Source organism: Stegastes partitus, unplaced genomic scaffold, assembly GCF_000690725.1.
Source record: "Stegastes partitus isolate 25-593 unplaced genomic scaffold, Stegastes_partitus-1.0.2 Scaffold383, whole genome shotgun sequence".
NCBI lineage: Eukaryota > Metazoa > Chordata > Actinopteri > Pomacentridae > Stegastes > Stegastes partitus.
Genome location: NW_007578114.1, coordinates 118,960 through 145,057, shown reverse-complemented (window position 1 = coordinate 145,057; position 26,098 = coordinate 118,960). Strand labels below are relative to the sequence as shown.

Below are 26,098 nucleotides of genomic sequence, written 5' to 3'. Positions count from 1 at the left end.
GCACACTCTCTATATTGAGAGTGCTTCTTCAAGTAAGTGTTTTCAGTTTTACCTTGATGTCCGATCTTTCGTCCTCCTCCTCTTCCAGGAGGTCGCTGTGTTCTGTGCGCGACGTCCCAGGAGACTCGCTGCTGTTTGGAGCCTGAGGGAAGACCAAGCAGTTTTGAAGAATTACTAGGATGAACAAGACCTTACTTGAATAAGAACAAAAGAAAGTCTGAGCATTATGTTACAGTGTTGCTGTGACTTTCCCCCCACCTTCAGAGAGATACAGATATCTGACTTACAGAGAAGGTGAACAAATAAACCTACCATGGGTTCTTTGACATCCTCCTCATCGTCGTTGCCACGCGTAGCATTGTGATCGCTGTGAACAATCTGAACTCTGATGTCACTCTTGGAAAGACGAGTGCACCTTTTACCTGTGGGGATTGAAAAGAGGTTTACTTGACATTACCCGGCAGATTGGTACATCCAGTCGTACATGCAAACAAGCAGCACAAAACTGAACACGAACGGTTCAATTTTCGGCTCACAAATACTTGAGTTTGTTTGATTTGAAGAATTGGCTGTTGACCCTCTTGCCCATACTAACCGTTGAGCTCACCTTTGCCTGTGTGCCTGCAGCAGAGGGAGACCAGAGTGATGACACAGATGAGCAGGACACAGCCTCCGCCTACCGCTCCGCCGACAATTATCAACATAGGCAGGGCTTCTGAAAGGAGAACGGAAATAAGAGGGGAAATATGTGGGGACGAGGGTGAGGATAGATGAGAAGGGAAGGGATGAAATGAGAGATAGCGGAGCGTAAGTGGCAGTGTCAAAAGTGCAGATCAGAGCAAATGAAAGGAAAGAAAGCGATACATTCATTTGTCTTGCTAATCCCAGAAATGCGCTATTGCCTATAAATTCATCTGCAGTAAGCCCCTGTCCTCTCACAGCTACTGTAGCATATGCTCATGCAGGCAATCCAGCAACTCACAGCCTGGCTATTGTCTCTAATCTCTCTGAAAGAAGGGTAACAAGGCCTGACATGCAATGAAGCAATAGACAGTAATCTAATTAGAGATTCCAGGAGATACCGCTGCCCATTTCTCTGGAGACCCCGCTCTGCTACGTTGATGTAAATTACTGGCGAGGACCTTATTTTTGGTGTCTGCTGCAACAAAGGTTTCCACTAGGATCAGCGTAGTAGTAGTAGTACTTTAATTTTAAGACCACTTTAAGGGGGCTGCAGCCGAAATTGCTGAGCTCAGCTGCGAGACAGTGATAGAGAATATGATCCCAACTGCAAACACGTGTGGATTCCTCCAATTGACTTTTGTCCCCAATCAATATCTATGTTATGGGGCAAACATATTCATTAAAGAAGCCATCTGCTGATTAAATCATATCGATTAGAGGAGCATAATTAAGATAAGCACAAGACGGGGGCACTGCTTTTACCTAATCTAGCCCCCTTCAAAGTAAGAATTGAGAGTATCACTTCTGTGCAGGGCCCCAGCGGGGTTTATTACCTTGCTCCTTCAGAGTGACCAAGGCGGTGCCGGTGCCGAAGCGGTTCCAAGCAGTGCAGTTGTAGCGCAGCTGGAAATCCTGCGCCAGAGTCTCGGATAGCACCAACGAGGACACGACTCCGTGGTCGCTGGCTACTGTCTGCACTGAGTAACGACCAGAGGAACCAGACGACAGGCTCATGTCCCCAAAGGTCCACACCTGCGGAGAGGGGCAAGACAATAGACAACAGGGAGGTAAGTCACCGTCCTATGAAGAACTCCTCACAGGTAAGCAAAGTAAAGGCCTGCGCCGCTCTTTATCCTTAGATCCCTGCCTGCCTGCTGACTGAACACCGGTTTCGCTCTGTTCTGCTTTCTCGCCGCCGACCTCTAAGGTGCTCCGGGGCTGACACAGCTCATAGGCTCATGTTTAAGCTGCCTCCCACGTCTGCCCTGCAGGTGAGGCCTAAGGAGGGTTAGGTAGCTGCACTATGAAATAAGGCTCCTCTCCGCTGTCTCTAGCGCAGGGCCAGCGGGGCACCTGTCTCTCACTCCTCCTCACACCCTAATTATCCTCTCTCAGCCCAGCGTACGCTCAGCAGTTCAACAGGGTCAGCCGAGTGATGCCTCTCGGGCCGCTAATTGAATGTGGTTCGGCTGAAACCTGCAGGAAGCCAGTCTTGCGCAGCTCCCCGAACTGTTCCAGTCAATGTCTGTGCAATTACGGTTGTGAATATGTGTGTGTGTGCATGTGTGAGGTGGAGATGTGCTGGCTCAAAGGTGTGAAGGGGAGGTCAGGGGTAAAGCTCCTCTGAGTGATCGCTCTCGTGTGGGTGTGGCTAGAAAAAACAAGGAGTGTGTGAGCTCGCGAACACAAGTAACCGAGCCACAACACAAATAAGAGGCTCACTCACAATCTTATCAGGTGGGGGGCTGCTTCCCACGCGGCACTCCAGCTTGCCCTTGGAGTGCTTGACAGCGTGCTGTGTGGCTTCTGCTGTGATGATAGGTGGACCTGGTGGGAAAAACAAAGACAGAGAGTAGAGAAGTTAAAACGAAGTGAAAGTAATGTTGGCCATTACCAAACTCAGTTACTAAATAATTCCAAAGTTTACAAGCAACCCTGAAAAGAAACTTCATTAGAAGCAAAAGTTCTCCGTTCACAATCCTAATCAAGCAGAAGTGCATAATTAATAAGTGTGCATTGTATTTATAGTATCGGTTCTGCAGTAAAATGACATATTTTCTATTACAATATTAGATTTTTAATGTCTAAACACCATGGCGGAGGTAGTTTAATTACTTTATATGCTGCTAAGTTGTCCAATGATATCCAATCTTAAGGGTCAGACCCATCCGAGGGCTCACAACATAAATCAGAGATGATTAATGATGTTGCAAAGAAGAAATAATAAAGTTTTATTGAGCAAATGTGCATTTATTTAATGACTTTTCTCTAATGTCCCAAGCCAAAAAGTGTGGGAGCCATAATAAGATTTTAAAATCTGTAAAAACAACTACAGCTGTCAAATACTAAAGTGTCTTTTATCTGACATGTAAACAAGCAGAAATACAAGGAAGCATAAAAAGCAAATACTCAGGTACCGCAAAGTCACACTTAATTACTTCCCATCACAGAAGAAGCCACTCACCATTTACAGTGAGCGTAACATCTCTTTCTGCAACTCCAATTCGGGGTACAATGGCCTTGCAGGTGTATGTTCCAGCATCCTCCTGGGTAACAGCCTTCAGCTGCAAGGTGTTACCGTTACTGAGCACCTAGTGAGAGATCCAGGGAGACAAGTGAGAAGTGTGTTAGAGAGAGAAAAAGTGAGAAAGAACGAGCTGCTGCTGCTGGTTGGAAGAGGAGGCAGACAAAGGAAACTGGGACCTTTATCAGTGGCCCACTCATTGTGGAGGCAGCACAGAGGTGGGCTGACCATTGTAACAAATGCTGGTGGTTTGAGTTTAATTTCATTGTGAAGAGCTTTAATCACAGCATTAAGCACTCCAGCCACCGCTGAGTGACCGTGCTGCTGGGGAGATTGTTGTAATTAAACAGTGGGGACAGAACGGAGCGTACTATGTGTGAGTGGGCCCTAGCCTTTGGAGCTGCTACACTCACTCACTCCTTAGCTCATTGATCCTGTCATTCCATCAAGCTGTGATTAATCCATTTACCCCCACTCCTCCCTCCCTCCATCTTCACATCCACCACCACCCCCAACTCTCACTCTGTCCAATTTTTTTTTATTTTTTTATTTCAACACACTTATGGAGTAACCCAATTAATCCATTACTCGTGGCTGTGTGAGGGACAGTGGCAGTGGGTGGATTAGAAAAATGCCTGCGCATTTCCCTCAGAGTGGCTGAAAGCGCTCTCCCCTCTTAGATGACAGCATTGCTTATGCCATCCGGCAGCATTCTTTACTGGGGGTGCTTTCTGCAGCATAGCTTCAGAAATTATATTAGTTGCCAGGAAAAAAAGCTCCTATGGGATGCCCCCACTAATGGTGTGCGCGTCGAAAGACTTTTACCAGGATGATGTAAAGTGAAGGTGGAAATGTCCCATTTGTTCCACCTACGAAATTGACTTTGAGGAGATGGATACTCAAGTGCAGCTGGGCCTTTCTAATGTCTGAGAAGCGGCACTAAAAGTTGCAGCGTATGTTGCAATTCTGTTTGCTCGAGCCACACCCCGCCTCAGTCATTGAATGACTGATCGATTGATTGATTGATTGAGTTTGAGTTATGACAGCGTGTCATGTGCCCCGATGACGGTGTATGAATCTGTCAGTGGACAGACAGTTTTCTGCCAGAGGCTTTAGCCCTCAGGGAGTATGGTGAGAGGAGGTGTTGAAGATTCAGCCTGAAAAAGAATGTGTGGGAAAAAGTGTGAGGGATTCATGCCTCAAGGCCATGTGCGAATGTTTCTCTCTGGAGGAACGGTGTTGAGGGGTGGTGTTGAAGCTTTGCCATCAAGATAAAGTGGCGACTAGCGTTTGTTGCCTTACCACACTGGAGCCGTGCTTGGTCCAGGCCAGGGTCAGAGGAGGGTTCCCGGTCCAGGCACAAGTAAAAGCCGCATCCATTCCGATATCCACCGTCATGGGCTTAGGCTCAGACAGCAGTCTGGGGCCAACTGGGGTGAAGCAACACAGACAGCGAGTGAGAATCAATAAGAGGCTGCTTTAAAAGCCACATATACTTCAGAAAAATCTCAAAAATACACAGTGTTTGCCTTCAGTTAAACTCACATTGGACATCGACCAGAGTGCTGACATTGGTGCTGCCCACAGAGTTGGACACCTCGCAGGAGACGGGGTCGGTGAAGTAGGAGTAGTCCACCGTCACCTCGAGGCTGTCCCCGTTTGCCTCGGAGATGGGCACTCCTCCTTTGGACCACCTGGGACAGATGAATAATCACATTATACAGTCGCATTAGTTCGGGGAAGGCACTTAGCCATGCGTATCAAAGTGGCTGTTAGCTGATTCGTAGCTTGTGCCAATCAATGCTGCCAATCAAGCAGCCCATTTAACCCAATATATCCGCTAAACACTTGGCAAACTTGCGCCGCTTTGCTTGATTTCATCTCTATTCTGGCATGTTTTGCAGCGTATCGCATCTTAATATAACTGTATTATGGTTACTGTAGATACCCAACGGATAGATACCTGTATCCGGTGATTTCTGGATTGGCCGAAGCAGAGCAGATGAAGAGAACCTTGGCTCCTTCTGTCACAGTCTGAGGCTGGACTGATAGAGTCACTGAAGGAGGGTCTGTTGGAAGAGAAAACATCCTTGTTAGTGACTAAATTTGGCTTTAACAGTGCAACGGCATTAATTCTGCTCCATAGGACACTGTTCGTAGCGTGCACTCCACAACAGTGTGTTATTTTAGAGGTCCTTGTAGAGGGCTGGACTCACGCTGAACATTGATAGTGACGGACGTCTGTCGTCCAGCAGGGGCAGCTGGGTTAAGAACCCTGCAGGTGTAGGTGCGTCCAGAATCGCTGTCCTCCGGGACGATTGGAAGCATACTGACAGCCGTCTCCCTCTTCCCATCCTCCATTAGTGACTGTAAAAGGTGGACAACAACACAGGAGTTGAAAATCAGTGTAGTGTCGCACAAAACAAGCCAATTGCCATTTGTTACCGAACCACTTAGAAATATCTCTGTGACACCGCAGGTCTTGTTTTTTTTCACGTGCGAGGCATTAATATCGCCATCCTGTTCTCTGGCATGGCAGTTAAATCATATATTTTACGATGCAGCAGGGGATATTGTGCTGTTCCCACATTTCTGAGAGTGTTCCCCGTCAGCTCTCCTTGTTTGTCATCATCTTTTAAATCTATTTACTGCTCACAGAAATCAATACCCCTAAGTGAGGAAAGGTGTAGATTCTGAGGATATGGCTCACTGCTCTCTCACTTTCTGCCTCTCTTCCTCATACGCACATACACAGGGAAAGAAGAAGAAAAAAAAAAAGTGATAGCCAAGGCGCCTGTGTGTCTTTTTTTGGGAGTGGTGACAGTGAGTAAGAAGTGTCACACATCTTTGGAAAAGAGCAAGGGCGAGCTGAACCTTTTCCCTGGACAGCCAAATCAATGGAGCAGGTCTTTCACTTCCTCAGCCAGACACACACAAAACGCATTTTTATGCTAGATCAAATCACATCTCTCCCTGTCACCACCCCCTCTCTCTCTCGGACAAAGCGCTGCCTACCCAGAGCCTCACTTCTTACATTCTCTTGGTTTTTCACAAAGCTATAGCACCAGTTAACTCTGTGTTCATTCCCTCCCCTCCTCTGTTCCTCCTTTCCCCCACATTCCTCACATCTCGCATCCTCTCCATCCTCTCGCGCTCCCCTCCAATCCTATTCCCTCCCTTCTCACTGCAGGCTCTCGCCTCCTTAAATGTGGCGTTTAGCGTCGTTTAGCGTGGTCAGAGAGCATGAAAAATGTGACACTTTCCCAGCCGCAGCTGGCTTACGCTCCGGCGCATCCCCATTGTGTTTCTACATTGTTGTGGGTGATTTCTTCTCTGCAGAAACTCTACTGTATGAAACACTCATGCCTGTCTGAGCTTTGGCATGCTCCAGTTATGCTGTAGTGTCGCTGCATTAGCGAGCAAAGGGGGATGGTGGTGGTGGTGGTGGAGGGGGGTTAGGGAGTGAGAAGGGGGGAGGCAGGGGAGGAGAAGGTGGGGTGGGAGGAGGGGGTCAGGCATGAGTGGAAATGGGAGGGGGACTGCAGAGAGTGAGAGAAGAAATCTTGCGAGAGAAGGGTGGCGATAGAAAAAAAAAAAAAAAACCTGTGAGATAGCATGGAGAAAAGATGAGAAAAATAAAAAGAGAAATGGAAGAATATATGAGAAGTATTATACCCTAAGAGAAAATATTTCTGTTTTGAATAGCTTTGCATTTATTCCTGCCCGCTGTTACATTTTGTAATATCGTGTGGGTGTTAGTGATTGAATGATAATGCCGGGCATAGATCTGCTCTCACTGTACCTTGGAATAAATTGCAGTCTCCATGACCTCTCCATCTCTGTACCAGGTGATCTCAGCAGCAGGTTTGGCTCCCGAGGCTCTGCAGGTGAGGTTGTGCGGTGTGTGGGCCTTAAGACGTACAACGGGGCCGCCTTCCACCACAGGGTCAGAAGGAGGAACTGTAAAGCAGAACAAACATACCACTCAAAACAAAAAGACTCATTACAGCTCCAGGCGGCTACAGAGCCATGAAGAAGTAATACTGATATTGAGCTTGTTGTTGCTCTTAGCTCAGCATCAATATATATAGCAATACCTTCTTATTGCCAAGTGTCTGTTTAACAAGGTGTAGTTTCAGACAGGAGAAAAGACCGTGAACACTTGTCATTTGGAGGGAAAAAACAGACTCAACCTTATTTATTTCCTTTCTTGGGACCGGCATTATTGCTCTATTTGCTCTTACTGTTGCAGAGTGATGTTTCAACTGAATTGCTTATTTGTTCATTTATTTGCATGGTTTCGCACGCACCACTGGCAAGCCAAGCGCGCCACCCCTGATGAAGGCGTCTATCTCCCCAACCAATAAGAGAAGGCGTAAACATGGGGTTTGTGCTGGCCTTTCTCGCACCCTCCACCGAACCAATTTCACTGTGTGTATCTGAATTGTCAGAGGTCCTTCCGCTGCCGCGGCACGGACACTAATGGAATCCGAGTGCTAGGTGATTTTAATTTCCATGCCGATTCCCCTGACTGCACTCCCACCGTTGACTCCTTTGACTGCACAGGATTGCTTTGGTCTCATCTGGCCACATTGATTTACACAGACACACACATGCAGGCATATGCATACACATGCACCGCCACAGACCCCCCCCTTTACCTCTTTAATGTCCACACAAAACCATAAACCGCCGGCTCCTGAGCAATGCACCTGATTTCATTTATATGTTTATGAAATGCATATAATGTTCATGAACCACCCCGGCTTGATCTCCGGGAGTGCATTTAATGTAGAAGTGGCAGTTTCATAAACTTTCATGGCTGCCTCCACATATGCATTTTTATGTGCGTGCGTGGGTATGCGACGGCTGCTGCACCGCTTTGTGCTGCTCCGCGAGGTTTTGACGGGGACACTGGACGGAGAGAGGTGGGCAGATGAGCATGGGTGAGCTCTCTGAAGCTGTGCATTTAGTTGAAATGTTCCAACGTAACGGTTATGATCTCAATCCGCTTGCCTCGCCATGGCAACCCTATCTCATCACCCTGTTTCAATGAACTCAGAACGCACACCTTAATGGCAACAGATAGATTCAAGGACAGGAGGCTCTGAGGTAAAAGGTTCGCATTATGTCTTCTTGGCGTAAGCTGCGGCAACAGGTCTGTGTAATTGTTCCCTCTGAGTTTTCCGTTCTCTCTGAAAATTTGCTTGCAGGGCAAATTATGCACAATTGACAGGACTAATTAAAAGAGTGATATTCCTTTGCATGCCACCAGATGCCAGCAGTGCTTTGTCGATTTGGATTCCCACAAGACCTGGCGTTTCTCCTCCTCGCCAACCCCTCCCCCCCCCACCACCACCTCTGAACGTCTGTGTGAAGAAGTAGATCACTCACATCACGTTAATGTAAAAACCGCCTTGCGGTTGACAAATGTTGTGGCTCACTGTAAAATGTGCTAACTGTGCAGACCCTGACTTTCAGGCGACTACGCAAGTCATTTGTGACTGCAGCAATCACATTATTCTAGACGTCCACAGTCTTGATTATCACTACTCAGAGTACGGGCCTTTCCTTTTTTTTTTTTTTTCCTCCCTTGCTGAATATCAAAGCTGAGTCTTGCTTGGTGTGAATTATGCTTTCAAGACATGTTTTTCACCAGGAAACTAGATTTACAACATGGTTATCTATGAGTACCGATAAGAAATTATTCTATGACTTGCAAATCACGAGTGCATTTTAATGTATTCTTTGTCCACGGTGCGATTTGAATATGATTATTTGGAGTGTTGCACATGTGTTATTAGTTTATTTGTCCACATGCTTTTGTGTTTTGTGATGAAGACACTCCCCTGATTTTTTTTCCCAAGCTCTGCCAGCCTGCAGGCCTTGGCACGAGGGCCGGCTGTGAGGATCATGCGTGAGCTGTGTATCTTACCTAGTACAGTGAGCTTGGCACGGTGGGAGCGCAGCGCCGCCTGTGTAGCCTGACACTCATACACCGCGTCATCCGCCAACTCTGCTGAATCGATCAGCAAGCTGTGCTCGCCTGATAGCGGGTCGCCCATTAAGGAATAGCGCGTCCAGCCTGCATGAAGCCAGCACAGAGAATAGAGTCAGAGACAAACAAAACCAACCAACAACAAACACATAATGAAAGGACAATAAAATGAGCAGACTTGTGGCCCGAACAAAGGCGGAAAGGAACGTGGCAAGGCTCTTTAAGACACAAAATGAAAGCGAGCAGCACCTCACAGAGCCAGGCACTGAGCCATTGTGTTAGCAGAGGAGCGTGAGGCTGGAAAATGCAACACGTGAGGCGGCTGCTGCATAAGGAGAATGTCCTTTAAACACAGACACAATAAAGATGGGGTGGCTAAGGTCAAGAGGAAGCCTCTCCACCTTCTCTCTAGTCTGCCACACATTTAAATGTCAGCGCGTGACAAAAGCCAATTGATTATCCACCTTCCTACAAGACTCTTAAAATGCTAACCAACAAATTAAAGTTCGGTGTGTGCAGCAGTCGCCGACCTGTCTGCAGTACATTGTTCTCTCACCATTCATTTGTGTAAAACCCCCAACGGTTGACAGAGAGAGACTTGATTTCTAATGAGACCTGGCATTGATCGCAGCGAGACAGAGAGAGACGGAGAGGGCAATAAACACAGAGAGGGCAGTAGAGGAAAGGGTGAGACAGACGGACAGACAGACAGAAACAAGAGGTCAGTGTTCGTACCTGGTAGGTCTCTCTCTCCGCCCAGCGCCAGGCCATCTTTGGTCCACTGTACCATTCCTCGGTAGCCCACGATGACGCAAGGCAGAGTCACCGACTGACCGGCTACGACCACCTGGTCCTGGGGCTGCTGGGAGAAGTAGGCCGCTTGGGTGGCTGCTGAGAGAAGCAAAGGAAAAAAAAGGACAATGTGAACATCATATCTCTGACCAATTCACTCGAATATTAACTAAATAGCTATAAAATATACAGGTGCCCATAGTGCTGTTAATGGCATTTCTGAGACTGTAACGGCAGCACGTTTCTGCAGCGCCAGCAGAGACGCAGTAAGAGAAAAGTGAACTATAAGAGGGGTGTGAAAAAAATTAGGCTCCCATGAAGTGGTCGGCCCACTCTGTTGTTTTCAGGGCACTTACTGAGACAAGGCTGACGTGTGAAAATATTATTTCTCTCTCTCTCTCTTCCCCCCCCCCCTGCAAATGTGGCTTCTAAGAGGAAGAGTCAGCTGTGCCTCATAACTTATTTAACTCTTTCCCAAGACCATATGGTTATATGCTCAGTGACATGAAGCAAACACACTTCTAGAGAGGGAGAAAAATCTGCCACTCTGTGCTTTTTGTAAAAATGGATGTTAAACAATCAAAACTCCATTAAAGTTCCCGGGGGACCCATCCGTTTGAGCCTGCTGAAAGTCAGCGGAGACACCTGCCTGCCTGCCTGCCTGCCGCCGCCTTGCTGCTGTGTTTAAGCACGGCGCCGCGTTCTCTCCTCGGATTGGCTGGCTCGCCTTCACACGCATGCAGCAACACAGTGTGAATACGGATTCCCAGCTCCCAAACTGTTTGTGCCACTATGCTAAAGATTGAGTATTACAAACCCTATTGGCAAGGGGAAGATGGCAACGCTCCAGAGGTAACTAATCCGTAGGGGAAGGTAGGAGGTGAGGGGAGGGAGGCTGGTTGGTTGGTTATCTAAGTAGGGTGTCTGTGCGAGTTGGGGAAGAGGACTTAAAAAAAAAACCTTCCCCTCATTCTCCGTCTTTCTTTCTTTGTTGCTCAGTGGAGAATGGAAGGGAAGGGGGACAGAGGAAGATAAAGAGGGTTCTATTCAGGCAGTGCTAAGCCCCCCCTGAACTGCTTCTCTTGGTGGGAGCGCTTAAACAGACAGGGTTGCTCTCCACCCACCCCCCCACCAACCCGCGGCAAAGAAAGCCACTGAAAGGAGGGCAACATACGGCGGCCAGAGACGCGCTATTGTCCCCTTGTCCCTCTCTTTTAATAGGCCTCTTCATTTCCAATCAATCCTGCTAAATGCAAGTTTAATAGCTTTTCAATAGCAGCTTTTCCCCCCAGAGGGTAGCTGGGATTTTCTCTCTCTCTCTCCCTCTCTCACCCCTTTTCTCTTCCCCCTCTTTCTCACTCCATTCTCTCGAGTTTGTTGAAAAGGGGGCTTCCGAGGTTGTTGGCAGTGTTTATTCCGCACTCAATTACCCACTTCATCTCAGGGTGCACCGCGGACTGAACCTCGCCTTCCCTCACCCCCTTTTTTTTTTTTTGCACCCTCCCGCCTCTGTCACGCAACAGCACAATTAAAGCCGCCAAACAGTGAGCTCATCAGGAACGTGAGTTCTCCACAAACTCAAGACCGTTGCGGGGTTCTCAACAATCCGCCTCAAAGCCCCATTTTCTCACATGCGTTCATTGTCTCTAACTCTCCATCTGGGGCGTTAATAGATAGTTGAGCAGGGAGAAAGGGGGAGAGAGAGAAAAAAGATCAGAGAACAATGCATGTTAGCACCCCAATATTGTCTCCCGCTACATCATTTTACCAAAGAGGTTTTTAAAAGCCAGACTGAGCAGTGGGCGCAAACAGGTAGACTGTATGTGTGTCACGCGCCGTGGATCAAAAGAGGCCAATTTGAGAGCGTCAATGAGAAGTGAAACGTCTTGGAGCTCAGGCTATTAGGCATTTAGCGAAGGCTGGCATTTTCCCGTCATACCTTCAGAAATGCTGCTTTTACAGTCTGCCCGTCTGTCCCTAACATTCTGCCTTTATGAGCTATTGAGCGTTCTCATATTCCTCCCCTCTGCAGAGCGAGTTGGGGGATTTTTGCTCTTTGTACTTGCAACAGTACAAACATTGATTGCAATTAAGTATCTTGCCCAGAGTATCTAAATGTTTACAATGGGTAATAATTCACTGCATTGGTTGATTGTTTAGATGGATTACATGCACTGAATTGTTTCTCTTTACCTCACCCACATGCAATTTCTCATGCTTGCACATGGCAATTAACGCCACGCGCGCTCACATGTGTACATGCAGCCGTACAAATATAGAGTACAGAGAGCATGTGCTGGAGAGAATGTCTTCACACCATATGAGTGATTCATTGCTCTCCAGATCCCTTATTGAAAATGCTCAACAGAACATCTCGACTGGCTAATGACTCATGCCAGATTCCTTTAATTCCTCCTTGCTGAATTAGACAATTCTTTGACGGTGTATTAGCAGCTTAATTACATGAATACATTTCTGACGGGGAGAGAGAGAGGGAGGAACGGAACCAGACAAAGAAGAAGTGGAGGAGAGGCAGTCAGAAGAAGTAGGGGAGCTGTGGGTGTGAAGAGGCTCGTTTCTCAGTGTCACGTACACACACATGCATGTACACAAACGTAGTTTTTCAGTGTTTTTCGCCCAGACTAAAAATGAGGCGTATTGGCTGCAGTTGAATCGCATTCAAAAAGAAAGACTTCAATCCCCATGAAATTCCAACATTTCTGCAGCGGATGTGAGTTTTTATTTATCACGTTGTCTTGAATATTGCGCAGGTAAATATGTGCGGAGCAGATTAGTCGTAGCACGTGTGATGTGCTTAATGTTATATTAAATGCAGTTGAAATGTACTTTTGCCAGTCCACGCTACAAAAAAATGCATGTTTCTTACCTTGCTTGAGTGTGTGTGGCTTTCCATCCCCCAGTAACAAGGTCAAAACACATTTGGCCTGATACATTTTAATCCGGATTTCTCAAAATGGAATATCATTTCACGCCGCTGGATGCACATGAGGCTAAGTTTATGTGTGTGTGTGTGTGCATTTCTGCCTGGCTGTGTGAGTTCAGTTCGAGACTGCCTGTCTGAAAATGTGCACGTATGTATGTTTGTGTCTGTGGGTGCATCCGAATGTGTGAATGAGTGTTGAAGATGGGGCAGTGTTGATAGGGAGAGCAACTTGTCATGCACTGGAGGGCACATTTAGCAGTTACTCTGACACACTGACTTTGCTGTTTCTGTCACATGATTGGAGTTAAGTGCAAAAAAAAAAAAAAAAACAGCCTTCCCCGATGTGGACGCAACCTATTAAAGAGCTTTTGCGTTGACCCTGGCGCTGCCTGCACTCTCTCTCTCTCTCTCTCTCCTTCATCTGAACTGATAGCGATACATTCACATCAGGAAGGATCAGGAAGAGATGGACAGATGTCAGCAATGATCCGTCCACCGCTGGACATCTGCCTTGATAGAATTAGATTGAAGCAGTCATCCCGTGTGTGTGTGTGAGTGTGTGTGTGCTGAAAATGTGTATGTGTAAGCACTGGCCATGATGCTAAAGACTGTGAAAGATAATGGCACTGCAGATGACCTTTAGATAAAATGTGGGTCTAACACACACAGTGCATTTGCTACCAAGTCTCCAGCACAGTCATAATCAGCTACGCAATCTGACGAGAATAAAAAAAAAAAAATGCATTTGAGGCCATAAGTCAATTTAACCCAGCGAGTCAAGTCCTTCGAATAAAACGCAAAATAACATCAAAACCCTGCACTCTGTTCATTTTCCCATGTTTTACAATGACACTCAACCGCATATGTTGTTGAGAGGAGCGTGTTCGCAGAGAGAGTCCCTATTTTAGTCCTGATTTTATTCCATGTCCTCATTCCCATCTAGTGCGAAGAGTGCAACAGCCAGTCCTGTGGGGTCTATAAATATAAGTGCTCTCAACTTGACTGGACGATTTGCTTCCGCGCAGTAATAATTCAAAATGTTAAAAAATAGCACCAGATATCTACTTGCGTTTTTGCCCGTTGGTTAAAAAAAAAAAAAAGGCCTTAGACCAGCTGGTGTGAGTTTTCCACAATAAGAGCTCAAGAGTAGAAAATGAGGAGGAAAACAGTACAAAAAACAAGGCAATTGGCAAAAAAAAAAGTGTCAAGCTTGGAATAAACAACCCCTTTCCCCAAATGCCATCCATTGTGCCTTGTCTAGATAAGGCTTCTAAATCGGGCTGGAAAATGGGAGCTCCATTTCTCTCTGTATGGAATTATTATCCCTTTGTTTTGAGTCAGGCTCTTTTGTCTTCCTTTTCCTGCGTGTGTGCTCGCGTGTGTGTGTGCGCGCAAACCGACAGTAGCGCTGAGTAGTAGCTGAACCAGAGAGTACGTCCCAAAGGAGACCCTGCACCCATATCATGTTTGATCTGGCTACTAAGCTCATTACCATGACTCCTACAGAACTTCGGGAGAGGTTTGAAGGGGGGGGCCGACAGCGGATACCACCCACCAGCTCGTGGCGGTACGACACCCAACATATGCGCTTACATGTGTGCGAGCACCTCTTGCGTTTTGTTTTCTTTTTGATTCGGACCATTGCAAACAGCTCCGACTTGTTTCTCTGCAGATGGTCTCGTACCTTAATGCAGCCCCGGCTCTCTTCAATCCTTTTCTCTCCCACGTTGCATTTCAGCTGCACTCCCACCCACCCACTCTCACTATCTTTTCTCCCATTCTGCGTTTTTGTGCCCAAATTGCAGTCTAACAGCTTTTTAAGAGCTGTTTTGCCAGAGTTTAATCCTCCTAGCCTCCCCTTTCAGCCTTTATTCCATTGTGAAAATCTTGGCTCAGACCTAGACCCTTTTTAGGGAGTGGACCCGCTCATCCATCCAGCCTCCCCCCCCACCACACACACCGCCTCCCTCCTTCCTGCTGCTCTGCCGATACCCCCACCCAGGGCATCCTCGCTCTCCATTCCTGCATCCATGTACAATCCATCCTCTCATTCCTCTGCTTATCACTCATACGTCTACACTCAGTGAGCCGTGATCCCTGAAATCAATGCCTAGCAGGCCCCCCTTGAGAGTTATATAAGGTGTTACTAATTGTTGATTTGCTTTCTGCATGCCTCTTTCTGCCTTCACTCTGCTTTTCCAGACACTGTGTCAGCTGCCATCTCCTGCCAGACTCTCCCTTGCACTTTCTCTCCCCCCCATCTCTTCCCTTCTCTCTCCTGTATCCCCTGTCCCTTTTCTCTCGCTCTCTGCATCCCTGGTGTGAAAATCACAGGGGTTTGTGTCAGCTTGTCAACACAACACTCAAGAAAAGCAGGGTAGGGGGAACAACAGGAGGAGAAAAAAAAAACACACACACAAAAAACACTATATGTTAGAAAGACCAGAAAAACTGAGGTAAGGTAAAAATGGAAAAAGTAGTCTCCTGTCAGCTTCCAATTGCAAAGGAGCGAGCCTGAGAGGGGATTGATGGAATGCTGTAATCAGTCTGTCTCCGAGGCTGTCACCACGAGGTTTTTTCCCTGCTGGAATAGGGCGCTGCACACATCAGGGCAGCAGCGAGGCTGATCGCATGGGCGAGCAGCGGCAGAGTTTCTCCCTGGGTAGCTGCTACAACAGATGCAGTGGATAGTGTAATAGAGTGGTATGCATACAAGGAGAGGAAGGAGAAAAAAGGCTGGCTGGCTGCGTAGATCGAGGCTGGGGTGGGCTGGGGTGGGGGGGGACCAAGAGTGCTGATGTGACATAGTCAGTGTGTGAGTGAATGGTTACTGTGCTGCAGTGCCCAACAATGTGCCATAAATACACTCATTCTTATAGCGTCTCCTCACACTCGCCACTCTCGCGCACGCATAGATGCGCACTCAGTGTCACAGTCCCGTATCTTTAGGGTTTCTAGTGGGCAGAAGCATCTCTCTGAGTATAATTCTAGCACAGCTTTTAAACCCCCCCCCCCCCCACCACCACCACCACCACCCTCACTACTCTGAAGCCAAGAGCCAAAGAGCTGAGAGCTGACTCCGTGCAGACAGATAGCAAGTGACTGGCTGGCTGGCAGGAGGACAGGAAATAAAAAGCCATATGAAAAAAAAAAAAAAAAGAGAGAGAAAAGAGGAGGGAGTCGGTGGTGGTGGTATGAAATTGTCTGTACACATCAGCCAGCAGTGTTGACAAGATGTTGATTGAGCTAGTCTTGTCATTTCGTTCCTGCTTACCCCCTGGTGTTTTCCCTGCAAGACAGCTGCTGGCTGGATCTATGTCACAGTTCCAGCCCTTTTCTGTCCCCCCCCCTCCCCTCTTCTTCTTTTTTTTATTTTTTGCTTCTCTTTCTCTTTCTGTATCCCAATTTCCCTTCTCTGGCTCCCACCCCCTCTTTCACCAGTGTTTGGATGGAAGGGGCTTTCAGTATAATTTACTGTGCTTTTAAATCATTAACTTCTTGTGCTGTTTGCAAAAGCCCTGCTTTAGTGTGTTCATAACAGCTGACATGGTGGATGAAACAGCTCCGGTATACGTGACATGTGGCGGAGAGGCAGCAGCTCAAAGATGGGCAGGAACGGGAGAGAGAGAAACAACAATAATCATTTCCCAGCTGCAGACAGAACAAGTAAGCAAAACAAATAAATATATTAATAAATGATAGATTAAAAATCCATAAAACAATGAGGAGATAATGTTAAAATTGCCTCCATCTCTTGCTTTTTCTAAAAGGCTGTGGAAATGAAAACAAAGGAATTCTCTACATAGATTCTGTACTGGGACTCTGGGCTTAATGCTCTGGGGTATCAATTAATTTAGTCAAGGGATTTGCGGCCTGCTCTTCCTAATTGAGCCCAGTGGAGACCCCCTTGGCTCTCCACGATAGGAAGTAGTGCGTTTCATAATTAATACTTTTTTTTTTCTTTTATTATTATTATTTTTTAATGAGGGTGGTAATGCTGTAAATGTATGCATCTCATTAGAGTAAAAGGGCCATCTACGCTATTGTTCACTTCTGCAGTGTTTGCTGCTGGTGAGATGAATAAGAGAGACAACCTCATTCAGAAGCAGCGATGGCACATTGAAGTCAAAGCTGTGCTTTTGTGTGTGTTTGAATATAAAACACAACTAGCTCAATGAGAGTCTCATTAGTGTTGCTTAATATGTGTGCTTTTTGAAGCTTAGAGGTTAATGCCCGACTTGCCTCCATTTCACTGGAGCTCTTTTTAATTTGATGCATAATTCTTTTTTGTCAGCAGCTGACAAGAGCCTCTTCAGAGAAAGCAGCTGAGCTGTGTTGTGAACTCTGCATCCAACAGGAACACAAAGGCGCGCAAACACTTCTAATTAAACCTGTTCAAAATGTTTCTCTTCACTCCCTTTCTCATGCTCAGCCCACATTACGGAGCATATTTCTGAACTGTCCTATCTTCCCATCTCTTCGTCCAGAGAACATAACTCCTGGCGATTAAACAAATTACCTCCACTCCCAGGAGAGCCATGGATCCAGTGAAAACAATAAGTGCGTGATTCACAATGCTGCCACCTCTCTGTTCTTACAAACAGCCTTCAAATTGCCACTTATTAATCAATGTCTGTGGTTAGTCTGTGACCAGAATTTCTGCTCTTTTCCATCTAGAGGTGTGGAAAATACAAGTTTTAATTTAACATCAAATTTATATTCCGCTCATCAGATTGCCTGTAAGTTGAAACATTCTTTTAAAATTACTGATGACTAAGAGCTTCCAGAACACAAGAACGGGAGGGAAAAATGTTACCTGCCGACCTCAATACATCCTGCTTTGTGCTGAGAAAAAGAATGGAAGGGGAAAACTAATTTCCTGAAACTCCATTTCTTAAGCGTTGATTAGTAAAGGAGCATAATTAGAGTGAAATGTGAAGTCAGGGGTTTTTTCAGATTGCACCGCTTCCTCTAGAAAAATCAGGCCATGATTAATGAATAAATGATTAATGAGCGAACTAATTAATCAATTAATTATTAAGCAAGCACTCTGAACAAGAAATGGGTAGGATGACAGGGAACAGTGGATATAAGAGATGGTTAGGCTGTGTGTTAGAGAAAAAAGGATTTAGGATAATCTGCCTGTTTGTTCTGTCAGTTTGTTTTGTCTTCTGGTACAGAGGAGGAAGAGGAAGACGGTGGGATGGGAGGAGATGGAAGGCTCGCTCCTTGTCTCGAGCTTCCTGAGTCAGCCGCCGGCGTCTTGTGCGAGCGCCTCAAAGTGCTGCAGTTGCAAGTTACCTGTAGATGACTGGGGTCGGGTCTTCACGAGCGGCGAAGCCTGGCATAACGTTTGCCAGTTGTGGTGATGTGTTTGGCCGTAAAAGGCCACAGGAAGCCGTAATCAACAACTCAGAAAGGGCCGAGGGTAACACAAAGTTCCCCTCGCTAACCAGTCATCTCTCCTCCCCTGTCTTTAACTAGGACACCCCATCAATCTTTGATAATCTGCAGTGTGGGTCTCTCCGGTGTGACCAGGCTGATGAGACATCACAGCAGGGATTGATGTATGAAATGCAGCCTCCAAATGTAACTGTGATATACTGGACCGTTTCAAGTCAAGTTTGACCTTTTTTTCCTAGATATTAATCGCTGCGGTGAAAGAATATATGTGTGATCTATCACTCCCCCAGGAGCTCTGCACACTTTATTCTTTGGCATGGGCTTCTTCTATACCTTTAGCTTAGTTGAGGTGTTTTTTTTCTTCCCCCCCTTTTTTTTTTCCAGACCTGCCAAAACTCCCCAGAGCTGCTACACAACAGGATATGGGACACAAAATATTATTTTATAAGCGGATGGGTTTATTGTTTCTATTAAAATGCAGCATTACTCTATAAAGCTGCATTTTCCAACCTTCCCCTGACACCCGGAAACACATCCTCAAAGCAAGAACATGAGAGAAGGATCTTTCATCCCTGCATATTTTTTCCTGCCGTTTACTGCTGGCCTTATTAAGAGAGTTGTGAGTGACGGAGGCAGAGTGTGCCGGGAGAGTCTCAGGGGGCTTTGATGGAGGCAAGCGATGGAGCTGTAGCAAGCTGAGGGCAAGATCATGCTTACGTTTATCCACTCAAAGTCCCGTATAAAGTTCTTTGTCTACCTAGCCCTTTCTTTTTTTTAAACACCTCTTTTATTTCTCCGCTTCGTTCAGGTCTATTGTTTTTCTCCAACGGCCGCACTGGCTGGACTAGTGCTGCATTCTGCCCCAATCATACCATGGCATTGCAGATTTCCTCAGAGTCAACTGGGTGTGAATAGGTCTTTGTCACTCTGGGTGGGTTGGCTCATTGACTGTGAAACCCTGGACATATGGTGGCTGTGTGTTGGGATGTATCATAGCGGAGAATGCCATGGGTTGGGCTCTTGACCCTTGCCTGGCCTTTAACACCTTAACCGGCTGCAGCGGAGTCTGTGGTTTGATGAACTTAAACACTTCATTGTGCGCTTTGTTTCGGGGTGTGTTTTCTTAGGGGGTTTTAGCCCGGCTGAAGAATGCGAGGTTTGCAGTAGGGGCAGATGTGTGCTATGTGACTGTTTTACCAAAACGCAAAAGCACACGCCTTTTCTTGGCCCGCAATGACACATGCAGATGAACACAGACGTCGTCTTGCTCACTGCTGAAAGGTGACGGCGTCTGCATCTTTGGCGGCGAAACATCTACAGTTTAAATCATCTTTTGTCGTGGAGCAGTAGCTCCACTGCAGCCACACTGCCACCCACGTAGAGCCACTTTATGAATGAAAATGAGCTTCTATCCACGTCTGGTCATACTACAAAGACAATAGAAGCCAACTTTGAGCTTTTCAAGCACGCCTCTTGAGCTCTTTCATGCACTATATCTGTCTGTCTGCAAAACAAGACTTTCTTTGCAGGTCACATCTACCGAGAGCCCCCAGGTTTGGGGCTCTGATAAACAAGTGAAGCGTTGCAGGCTCTTAAGCCCATCTGGTGAGATGATCGATCATTAGACAGAGTGTGGAGATAACTCCCTCAGCTTGCCTGCTGGGTACCACTGATCCCATATCACCCTCGCAGGATATGGTATGAATCACAGGAAGTTGAGATCAATCTGTATAGATTGTGCCGCGTGATTACAAATGAAAAAAAAAAAATCCTATTTGGCTTAGGCACTCAACTGCCTGAATGTCTGTCTGTGTTTGTGCAAATGTGTAGGTGTGTGTGTGTGACGTGCATGTCTATGTCTGTTAAATAATAACTTTTTAACTTTCCCCTCATACCGATTTCTGATATTTGTTGAGCTCTCTCTACAATCTGTCCTACCTTCACTCATTTGCTTTGCTTAGTCCATCCTGCTCTTAAATCTCCCTTCTTGAGGGAGCCGTCTTTTAAATCTTAATTAAAACAGACTCCAGAACCCCCCCACCCTCCCAGGGGCTGGCTGAAAGCAGCTTAGAACAATCAAGAGGACGGATTAGAAGTGAGAAGAAAAGAAGAGAAGAGGAGATGCGAGAGGATGGCGGGAGGAGGAGGGGAGGAGGGGGGACAACAACAGGGGAACGGAGCGGCGGGGAACAATATTGAGGGGAAAAGAGAAAAATGACCCCTTTCCTTCATCCCCCCGAATCCTCTCTCCTTCCCCCTTTGCTCTGTCTCTGCCTCTCTCTCAGGGCTCTGGAGTCTTGGCCTGACCTATTGACATTCAGCTTCTCGGCAGATTAAGCAGCGAATGGAGCCTCTGGAAAGGGTAAACACACTGGAGGAACAATGACCAACAGGCGGCAACCTTATTGGATTCTAATTAACTGCCAGGAGAGATGGCTGGGGGCATGTTAAGTGCTGTGGGACACAAGTTAGAGCCCCAGACCTCAAGTACCACAACTCACATCACCTACGCTCCCCTCCCTTTCTGTAGATTGTTTCTGTCTTCCCTTTATCCCTCTCCTCTCCATCCTTTATTATTCCTCTCTCTCTTTGAATCTATTTGCCCACTGTTTCACATATGGCCCATGAGAATGGCAAACAGAGGCTTTTAAAAGCACTCCTTGGAGAGCTATTTGCCATCCTTCTTTCCAGGGCTACCTCTGCCTTTCTTTCTTTTCCCTTCTTTTTTTTTTTAACAAGGTAGAACGAGGCTCATCCCCCAGAGGTGGCTGTTTGAGCGATAAGGTTAAAATAGGCTGAAAAATTGGGAGATATCATTTGATATTAAACAGATTGAATTATCTGGAGTGAAGAAGAGGGATGAAGGAGAGCAAAATCATTTCTCTGCATCGCCCTGGGGAGGAGCGCTACCCACGGGAGGGAGGGAGCTAAATGGGAGGGAGTGACTGGCTGATCCTCAGTGGTCACAAATCTGAAAATACAACCGCTTTCTGTCTGTCTTTTTTTTTTCTTTCCCCCCTCTCTCTGTACTATTATCCCAAAGAGGCGACGTGCTAATTTGAGTGTGAGTCTAAGCAGGTCTCTCTATATGACGAACTTTCTCACTGTTGCAGTAGCGGGTCCTCTGCCTTTTCGAGTGGTCTCCTGATTAGGCCGACTCACAATAGTGCTGTGGTTTCTGGTCCCCTGTATGGAACCACAAGCACTAATTAGACCGGTCTCATTAACGTGTTAGTGTGAGAGAGGGCCGAGGCCATCGTGGGTTGAGGGTACCACAGAAGGGAAAAAAAAAAAAAGCAAAGCCCCACTGGAGACAGGCCATCGTCACCTCAGCAGGCACATAAAGCAATTCATTAATTGGTGTGAAAACACACACACACCCATGAAGCCATACATGTGCAAACACACACACACACTCTAACACCTCGGTGTGAATACACATACTAACGTTATGGGTATTCCATGAACCCATTGCTTGTTAACACATTACCTGGGATCAAAGAGGCAACGGCTGCAAGGAGAGAGAGGACTAGAGGAGTCATTATTTGTTGAGGAAAATTGCAGCCCAGTGTTATGCTTGTCCTTCGGCAAACCTGGCAGAATAGAAGTTTCCTCCACAAAACGGGAGGATCTCTTCCCCTCGTCACCATCATGTGAGAGTCTTTGAAAACCCTCGGAGTACTTTTTTTTTTTTAAATCAAAGCTGGGAGGAAATGAATCAGAGCCTCAGTTGCGATCCGAGCCTGGAGGTATAAAAGGGATCCACATGACCACTGTCCATTTCCACACCATTACAGCAACAGTCATGGCTGTAATAGGTTGAATTGGGCCATTGATTTCTCTCATGCACCCTCTCTTTCACCCACAAAACTAGTCTGTGCCAGTTCTGAGATACATCCAGTTCTTTTTAACAAAACATCACATGCTCAGAGACAGCTCACACAAAACTTAAGCCTAAGCCATAAAAAGAGCGCACACACTCGCTCTCTCTCACACACACACACACACTCAAAAATACACAACCAATACAATATGTCCCAGCCTGAGTTCCTGGGGAGTTAAACAAAGGACTGAGTTTAAATTGGCTTTTAAAGAACTCACCAGAACAATCAGGGAGTTGACTTGGGCCACTATAGTGTGTCAGAGGACTGTTTAGAGAATGAAGGGTGGTTAGGCGGAGGTCTATGGTGCAGTGAATGGTTAATCTAAAGTGTGACGACTCGAGAGCTTCTTCAATAGGCCTCCAATCAGGCCTGACTGCCCCTCAATCTTTGGTCAGCTGTTTTAACCGGCCCGTGATTGAGTGGCTTCATTAAGGGCCTATTTATCTTTTCCCCGTGGCACAGTTCTAAAAGCCCGGTGACACGCTCAACACACCCATGTGCCGCCCACACACACCAACCTGAGCAGATGCACAACCGTATTCGGTTCGCATTTAACTTACAACGTGCCGCGGTTTTCGACAAACTTCTCCGTCTGCTTTCCCGCAGTTTCGCCACCTCGCAAGTTCTCTCTAGAAAATTTGTCCCGGGCCACGCCGCCCGTGAAGGGGTTTCGGCGTGCGGCTGTGTTGAAGCGCAATCCCCGCCTGAGCAAAATAGCAGACCTGGTGAACCCATGACCCCACACAGACTGAGACCCTCCCAAACAAGCCACAACAAACAGCTTTCTGTAGCCACTCTCTGCCTTTGATCTGAAGAAGCTGAGATGAGATCTGTCTCCTCTTTCCCTCTCTTCTCTCTTGCCCTTTTTCTCTTCTTCTTTACAACATCTCCTTATATGTCTCCCTCCCCTCCCGCTGAGCAGGTGTATTAAATGAGGTGACTATTCCAGCAGCATTGGGCCGCACCTCAAAGTGCAGTCTGTGAAGAGGGCTTTTCTCTCCCTCCCTCTTATCTTTTATCCTTTCCATCGCCCCGTCTCCTTTACTCTCCGTTTTCCTTTTCCTTTATCCTTCTCCATCCCCTTTACTCCTTTTAACATGTTCCCTTGCACTCTTGAATGTGAAATAGAGGGCCGCGCCTCTCGTCTATTTGAATTTCATCTACACCTCTCCCCGTCTATCTCTCTGCGCGCATCTCCTTCTCGGCCTATTGTCTATTTAGCTATACGTCTAATTATTCTGTCTCACTTATGTAATTAGCGCAAAAATAAATGGTTGCCGTAGCTTTTGTGTCTCCCCTTCACCCCTCCCGTAGCAGGCACCGAGAAAACAAATTATGGAGAACAATAGGTACAAATGGCTTCTGCACCAAACCACATGATGGATGCGGCCCGGGTTCCCTGCATCTCATCCCTTCCCCTTTTTCCCTTCCTCACTCACTCTCTTTGCTCTCCCTCCCTTCTCCATTATCTCCAGCTCTATATGTCTCTGTTTGGAAACAGGGGAGGACTTGAGCACTTTCTCGCCCAACTACCCTATCATTGTATGGCTGTATCATCTGTCTTCCCTTCTTGGCAATGACACTATATTCACACTGACATCATATTAAGCAAGGTCCCTTTTCTATCCCGTCCTTTCTCTTCCCCTCTCCCTTCCACTGTCTCTTTCCCTTCCCCTGCTGTTGTCTCCAGAGGTACTCTCCTCTATCCCCGAGAGCTTTCTATACACCATGACTGCAAAGCAAACGCCTGGGACTTTCTAAAGCAAACAGCAAGCATCCTGTGCCATAGCCCCATCTGTGGATAGTCTGAGCAGGGAACAATCAGTCCCTCTCCTCCTCTGCTTCGTTCTCTTTCCAGCCCCCTGGGATCTGCGCAGCAGTAGGATGCCTCAGTCAGACGGGTGCAATGTGCTGGAACAATGGTTGGGCTGCTTCCTCCAGGAGGGGTGTTAGGTTTACCTCAGCCAGCTTGGGAAGCACTTAGCCATGTGTTCTTGCCCTCTTTGCTGCAGCTTCACAGGAATGTGGCAGAAGCAGAAAAAGCTTCCCGGTTTACTCATCCTCATACGCCGGCTATCCACAGCTCCACACTCACACACAATCACTTTCTGCGTGTCCAAGTGTACGCTTGAGATCTTATGTTTTAGCCCGAGGTGTTGAAATATCAACTTTCTATTAATCCCCCTCAGACTTGCAGTCAGTTACACCTTTGTTGTTTTTTTCACCTCTGCCGTGCTAGAAGAAAAAAAACAGCAGGTTTGGTTTACACCAATACAAGCATATCCATTACCTGAAATGCTAGGCTCCTGGCAGTAAATCCCTTTGACCCCTCTGCCTTCTTTTTCTTTTCTCTCGCTCCCTCCCCTCAATTCTCATGCTGCGTCCATTGTTGTCTTAGCATCAGCTTTCTTTGCCCAAACAGACAGCAGGAGAGAGACACACCTTGCACCCCCCCTCACCCACCCACCCACCCCTCCCAGTTCAACCGCCACCCACCTCAACCTCCCACACACCTCGCTGTTACTCACATCTCCAAACGGCTCAATAACATTAACATGTTTGGCCATTGAGGGAGCCGCAGTTAAAAGCTCGATCAATAAGCTTTGACTGACATCCCTCAGCTGATAGCAAATTGGCTGCCGTCTTTCACGGACCTCCCGGGGCGAGTTTCTCAGCCCTGTCCGAAATTCCCCGCTGAAAAATAAAGCTACACTTTCTCCAACCCTTCCAAAAAAAAAGGAAAAAGCCTCTCACAACAACACAGAGCAGCCTTTCATTGTGCCGAGGAGGAAGAGACTGAGCCACAGCCAACCCGCTATTTTGGTTAATGGTTGAGTCACTAACACAATATTAGCCCTGGCGTTCCAGGCAGTTTGAACTGACAGGATGGAGAGATGAAAAGAAGAATAAGTAGGGTGGGGGGGCGGACTTCAAGGAACGAGTTGTTGGAATATTTAGTCCCACAAGGGTATGCACTGTTTCCACCACTAATAAAGTGAGCAGCAGGCAGGCAATCTCTTGTTTCCTTGAATGTGTTTTTCACCCCTAGCTGGTTAAGGAGATGACATGTCCTGAGAGCTGGAGCATCATTAATTAGACAGTTGGACTTTGACTAATTGCTCCAGAAAGAGCACACAGCCCTAAAGATGCCAAACACTCATCTCGGCTTATCATCCACTGCCCCAGCGTGTGCCCTTGACCTCTGAGTGTGTATGTGTGTTAAGGGTGCTGCTTCCGTGAGCTCCTCGTGAGTCATTTCTGGATGATGTGCACATGCCACAAAGCCTCAGTGTGCACTGCTGAAATGTTTCCTCTATTTTAGTGAGTGCAACTGACAATCAAACTACATTTAAAAAAGTGGAGGAAAATACATCAGCATCTTAGATAAATGTTGTCTGACGGTATTCCTGACTGAACTTTTCTTTTTACCCGGAGACCCCCTTTTCGGCTGCCACAATCCTTCTCCAATAGAGCCGTGTTTAATACGAGGTTAAGGAACACGGCTGGTGGAGATAACACAGGAACAGATATTGCTGCAACGCAGAAGATAAATTTCAATTTGCTGTTGGTTTCTGTGTCTCGGCAGGAGATATGAAATTCTTGTCTTGCAGGGCAGGAATTGATTGGAAAATAAAAATGAATGTGTGGTCGAGTACTTCTGCGATTTTTCTGTTGTATGTTGGTTTCTGGGCTTAGGGTCCTTTTGAAATGGTGATACATCTCTCGAGAAGGAAGTGACACTTGCATTTTAGGGGGGGGAGATAAATGCAATACAAGTCTTTCTTAAAATAGCTGCTACTGTATAAATGTGACTGTTTCCCTTGGGGGGCTGTTTTAATGACATGCACAGAATTAATCCCACACTTTCT

General features: G+C 46.8%; 1 protein-coding gene across 2 annotated transcripts in view; it reads right to left on the bottom strand.

The window, feature by feature from the left end:
- The window catches only part of kirrel3l (kirre like nephrin family adhesion molecule 3, like), a 33,005-nt gene that overhangs the window by 2,391 nt on the left and 4,516 nt on the right, over positions 1-26,098 (bottom strand). The window contains exons 2-14 of one of the 2 annotated variants that reach the window (XM_008284983.1): positions 9,942-10,097; positions 9,144-9,293; positions 7,011-7,168; positions 5,425-5,575; positions 5,172-5,277; positions 4,754-4,902; positions 4,511-4,638; positions 3,149-3,275; positions 2,411-2,511; positions 1,518-1,716; positions 596-715; positions 313-422; positions 53-142 (exon numbers count right to left, since the gene is read on the bottom strand). In XM_008284983.1, the coding sequence (XP_008283205.1) occupies positions 53-142; positions 313-422; positions 596-715; positions 1,518-1,716; positions 2,411-2,511; positions 3,149-3,275; positions 4,511-4,638; positions 4,754-4,902; positions 5,172-5,277; positions 5,425-5,575; positions 7,011-7,168; positions 9,144-9,293; positions 9,942-10,097 (1,745 nt within the window). The remainder of the gene's footprint in view (positions 1-52; positions 143-312; positions 423-595; positions 716-1,517; positions 1,717-2,410; positions 2,512-3,148; positions 3,276-4,510; positions 4,639-4,753; positions 4,903-5,171; positions 5,278-5,424; positions 5,576-7,010; positions 7,169-9,143; positions 9,294-9,941; positions 10,098-26,098) is intronic. The other variant, XM_008284984.1, reaches the window with a different exon arrangement.